This window comes from Lathyrus oleraceus, chromosome 4 (assembly GCF_024323335.1).
Source record: "Lathyrus oleraceus cultivar Zhongwan6 chromosome 4, CAAS_Psat_ZW6_1.0, whole genome shotgun sequence".
Lineage (NCBI taxonomy): Eukaryota > Viridiplantae > Streptophyta > Magnoliopsida > Fabales > Fabaceae > Lathyrus > Lathyrus oleraceus.
In genome coordinates, this window is record NC_066582.1 from 444,806,333 (window position 1) to 444,811,794 (window position 5,462).

The 5,462-nt window shown below is 35.0% G+C and overlaps 1 protein-coding gene across 2 annotated transcripts; it reads right to left on the reverse strand.

Moving 5' to 3' along the window:
* Positions 1–2,049: 2,049 nt before the first annotated feature.
* On the reverse strand, positions 2,050–5,115 carry LOC127075989 (protein BPS1, chloroplastic). 2 transcript variants are annotated; one of them, XM_051017538.1, is made up of 3 exons: positions 4,947–5,083; positions 4,141–4,272; positions 2,050–3,341 (listed from the first exon to the last, which is right to left on the reverse strand). In XM_051017538.1, exon 3 carries the CDS (start codon positions 3,336–3,338, stop codon positions 2,250–2,252), a length of 1,089 nt encoding a protein of 362 aa, XP_050873495.1. In that variant the 5' UTR covers positions 3,339–3,341; positions 4,141–4,272; positions 4,947–5,083; the 3' UTR covers positions 2,050–2,249. The 2 variants fall into 2 exon arrangements, with proteins under 2 accessions (XP_050873495.1, XP_050873494.1); XM_051017537.1 differs by lacking the exon at positions 4,141–4,272 and having other exon boundaries at positions 4,947–5,115.
* Positions 5,116–5,462: the final 347 nt, after the last annotated feature.

Genomic DNA, 5,462 nt, shown 5'->3' on the forward strand with positions numbered 1-5,462 from the left:
ATTCTTTTATCCTCTATCGAGCAAAGCTGAAATCGCACGATAACCGTAGTCACCGTCACTTTTAACATCTACAGTCCGTTCAATGTATTTGTGCATAAAAACCATCATCTCTTCGTTATGTTTGATTTTTGGTAAAGGTGATGAAAGAGGTAGTTTACTAATGCAAACACCTTTGAAAACACTTTTTTTAGATTTTGAAGTTGGAGAATTTGGAATATGTGTGTCAACTTGTTCAAAATAGAAAGACTGCTTCGTTGAATTGTCATTATATGTTGGTTTGACCTTCTTATGAACACCCATTATTTTTACCGGTTCTGAGGGTGTTCAAATTTGTAATTTCTGGATAAACAATCTTCTTCATCTGCTCTTTGATGTGTCGTTTCATATCATTATCGACTTTCAAATATATCTCTTAAACCACTTCTCATTTGATCATCGGCTTTCAAAGTGCAATCTAATCGCTCCAAGCACTGACAATTTTCTCCTTCATCTGGTCTAGAATTGTATTTTCAACATATTTCAAGAAATCTAGATATTTCTCACACACCCTCATGAAACATATTATAGATTCGACATAACTCTTATGTAGAAAAATTTACGATAACATTCCAAACATCCATTATGTTTTTGAATGTCACACCAGCTTTGGTCATTTCCCCATCTTCCCCCTTGATTTATTTTATTCCTACCACGTGCTTAAGTCTACTTCTCGCATATTTTTGTTATGTGATACCTACAAAGTAATGTATATGGTGTAGAAAACACATTTGCAACTGAATTCATCAGTGTAATATCGCGATCAGTAAGTATTACTTGTGACATATTTTCTTGGTCCTTCAATATAGTCCGACGCACTTTTAAAGTCCAAGTAACATTGTTCTCTTTTTCACTTTTCAAAAATGCAAAGTCAATTGAAAAAATCATATCCGTAGAAGTAACACCAACAATTTTCAGAAGTTGAAGCATGTACTTGTTGGGCTTATATGTTGAATCAATTGTGAGTACAATGAAAAATATGTTGAACAACTTCATGGAATCGGAATGAGTCCAAAATATATCTCGAATGGTTTATCCATCATCGCACACTCTGTACCTAGATACTTAATGATCATAATCCAAAAGCTTCAACATTCGTTGCATTTCAATTTTTGGACCTCTTATCGCCTTGTTGTTTCGAGCACGGACATTGCATACTTAATATTTGAGACATTATGAGGTCTTTATCGCTTCAAAATTACAAGTATATTTTTGAATTGCACCGTGTTCAATCTCACGTCAAAAAATAAGATCCTTTGCTTTAGAATCAAAGTGGCATGCATTGGAATTCCCTACTAACTTATAACACAAATCATGAAAACATATATACCACAAACCACATTAAATTGTATGTATTATTTGTCATAAGATACTCGCGCAACTTAAAAGACCACTCACATTTTCTTGAACCGTGTCATCCCGCTTCAACTTTCATATATTTATAACATTATAATGCACCATTACTACAATCAATATAAACATAATTAAATATAAATTCAAGATAAAAATAATCCCAAATTAAACTTCCGAAACCACATGTACATTACCTTAATATTAAACCAGCTAAATCAAATTCTTACAAACAATGAATATTATTTTAAATTTTAGTTTCTTTTTGCTCAATTAGACGTAAAAAAACAGAACAATGTGGTTTTAAAGTGCAAGACTCTATTGAAAAAAGGAGATTTTTATAGGTTTTGGGAATACGATGGTATGATCATAAAATAAAGACTACACGCAACAAAGTGATGTATTCATTTTTAATATGTTTGGTGTGCATTACTGTGTTATTCGTCCAAAGACATTTTCGAACAACCACATGTTAAGATGTTTATGTTTATTTTCTAGAATTTGCTCAACTGTTTGCTTATTTCATAATGTTAAGGAACTTCTTAATTAAATTGAGGTATTTTTTAAACACCTAAAAATTTATACTTAAACAATATTATACATTCGTAATCTAATGCTGAGGAACATCATATGACTATAATTAAGTAACAAAGCTCTTCACTCTTTACGCATATAATAGAACTTTCATATTTTTTATATTGTTCGACATCACATAGAACACCCCACTCACACATATACATTTAAGCTCAACCATTCTAAAACCAGAAAATCTACCACCCAAGCTACCCTTAAATATAACAAACCAAATAGAACCAAATACTATGAATACAAACAGAAAACCCCATAGTTAGACTATTGTATAATCAGTAGACTACTTGCTGACCTATGTTGCGGCCGCCAACCACACGATCATTTACAGTTTTATCGAACCTCAGAGATGATAGCAAAGTATCACGGCTAGTCAAAACTGCTTGGAAGAAACCATCCACTCCCTTTGCAAGAAGATCCATACCTTGGGAAAGCTCCTCTGCAGCCGCGCCTAGTTCCTCAACAGTCTTCAGATGTGATTCTTGCTCAACTTTGCCTTCAGTATTTACACCGCCTTGGATAGATGGATATAATTCCTGCACAACAGTATTGACCGCTTCCAACTCGTTCAATACAGAAAATTTCCCACTGGAAAACCTAACTCTAATTTCCGAATTTACAAGATTCTGTAAGGTTTTGAAAGCTGGAGCCCATGAATGCATGTCGGGCACATCCAAGTCTAACAACTTCTTTGAAGTGCCAGAGAATGCTGCCGAAAACACGCTGCAAACAAATACAGTCTCCACCTTGACTCCGTACATAGCTTGCATCAAAACCTTACCTTTGGCAGAATTTTTAACCTTAGGAAGATCAAGTGATCCTACGAGACCATCTAAAATGGTGCTACATTTCTCAATTCTAGGGTTCTTAGTATTAATGTGACGCCTCCAATCGTCGAGCAAAGAACAGGCCCGAGAAAACGACTTTGATGAGGCTGGTTCTAAAATGTGCAGGGCACACTTAAGCGGGAGATTGCCTTGATTCAGACGTGAAAGCTCAGAACTAAATGCGTTGCAAATGTCTAGTAACTTTGTACTTATGTCAAAGTAGACATCAACCCATTTGTCATCCCAAACACTCACGGGCAGCTCAAGATCCGCTGTAAGGGTTCGTATGTCATTATGGGATTCACAAAGTGAACTCATAGCCGAGGTCATCCAAGACAAGCTGAGGATTTCATCCTTGCTTTTAGGCATAAGCTTCCTTAGCCTCTCTACTAATGTTGCCTCGAAACCTTGTAGTACTGCAAGTAACTGAGGAGATGTTAGAGAACCTTTATGTGACCCTTTATGTGACTTCATCCGGAAAGGATTTCCAAACAGGGAGAAAGATCGGGACGAATGTGGATCCTGTGAACGACTCATTTACTGCATCGGAAAAATTCGAAGGTAAGATATCTTATAATTGCAAAATTCAGGAAACCCCCGCAGATTATAGGAAATCATGACAAAATGCAGTTTCCAATGAAATCTGAGAGCAACAAGCTCAAGTTATAACTACAAATCAACATATCAAAAACCAAACTCATAAAATAGTTCTTTAACTCGGTTTCAATAAAATTCAAATACACAAGAAAACCTACCCAAACCAAATTGATAGTTGTACATGCTAAATTTCATTTCCAAACAAAAATCCAATTCATGGTTTTAAATTACGGACCGCATCACATGATGTGGCCCCAAAATTGCGATGCGGCTGTGTCCGCATCCGCATCAAGCCGCAATTGCGGTGTGATTATTGCGGCCGCGGCCGTGTCTGCATCCGCATCAAGCCGCAATTGCGGTGTGATTATTGCGGCCGCGGCCGTGTCTGCATCCGCATCAAGCCGCAATTGCGGTGTGATTGCAAATCACAATAAAAACCGCATCATAACGCCGCTACGACCGCATCATAACACCGCAACGGCCGCATCAGACCGCATCAACCCGCAAAAGATTATGCAATGCTCGCAAAAATTATTTGGTCTAGCTTCCTTTCTATTTATATCATAGATTTAAGGTATCTTTTAAAAGGATTAGTGATATTCAAAATGATGACGAATTGTTTGAGATATATATCAAAATTTAGAGAGAAAATGGAAGACGCGGGAAATGTATAATAAATAATAAAATATAATATTTTATGTTCATAAATATAAATTCACGAAATATAAATTCACGCAACGACCGCAATCCGCATCGCTATAACCGCAATAGCCGCAATAACTGCATCCGCAGTGGCCGCAACCGCATCTGCAGCCGCAATTTAAAACTTCGATCCAATATATGAAGCACGAACACCGGAAACACTACACAAACACTGACACGTCGACACCAATTATAATTTGACAAGATGAATATATTAAACGTAATCAAACACCAACACATTTTTTTAGAGGAGTCGGTGCTAAAGAGTTGGTTATTGTCATAAAATTAAAACAAGTTAGGTGCGGTTTATGATACCATATTCTCAGCAGTTTATTTCAATTCAGTTTGGTTTTTCTTAAAAACTGAAACTCAAAACCCTAATGAAAATCCACAAGTCAATAGTAAATTAGCCACAACAACAACATCATCATCAAAAACTACAACAACATCATCAACAACATCATCATCAACAGATCCATAAAAAAAATAACCGTTGACCTTCAATTTTACCATACTCATATTCAGATCTAAAACAAAAACTTCAAATCTTTAAACAACAACACTCAAATTCAAGCATAGAATCATAAAATCAAAATAAACAAAAAAAATAAGTATATAAAAATTATTCAACCTAACCAAACAAAAAATTAAAAAAGTCTAATCATCTTCAATCCTATGAAATATTATGATATAGAGTTAGATCCCCGAATAATAAACCGATTAAACCGAACATAATCAACAATCAACAAAACAATTCACAAAAATACAGAAAAAAAGTATAATAATTCCAAACAAGAGTTTCTTTATTTGCAGAAAACATAAAATCAAAGAGTACAAGATTTTCACCTGAGATGAAAGAAATGAAAGAGAAAATGGAAAAGTTTGGGAGAGATTCGGTATGCAAAGAAGTTTTCGTCTCTATGAAGCGTTTAGATTATGTGGTGGGTGAAGTTCTTGGTTTGTTGTAGATAGATAGGAAGGGTGATTTTGATAAATGTACCGTGGTTGTTGGATTTTTAGGTTACGGGAGGACACGTGGAAATATATAATTTGGCTGTTATGAAATTATGTACCTTTATTGTGTTTCTATATTTTGTCTACTCGTTTTTTATTATTACGCCGGCATCCGAGAAGCTTCGTTTTTCGTGATATTTTTTTCTTTTTCAAACCACTTGTTATTTTACGCGGACCATTAATTAATTATTAATGATACTAATAAAAATTGAGTTTTTCTTTTGGGAAACAAAGTAGGCTCTTGTGTTCTCCCCTGCTATTGTGAATGAAAAGATTCAAATGTTTCTACCGATTGGAAATATATCTTCTAACCTGATTTTTTCACACATAACTTAGCAGAGTTTGTTA

Coding starts and splice junctions, on each gene's coding strand:
- LOC127075989 (XM_051017537.1), bottom strand. CDS start 3,338: ATGAGTCGTTCACAGGATCCACATTCGTCCCGATCTTTCTCCCTGTTT.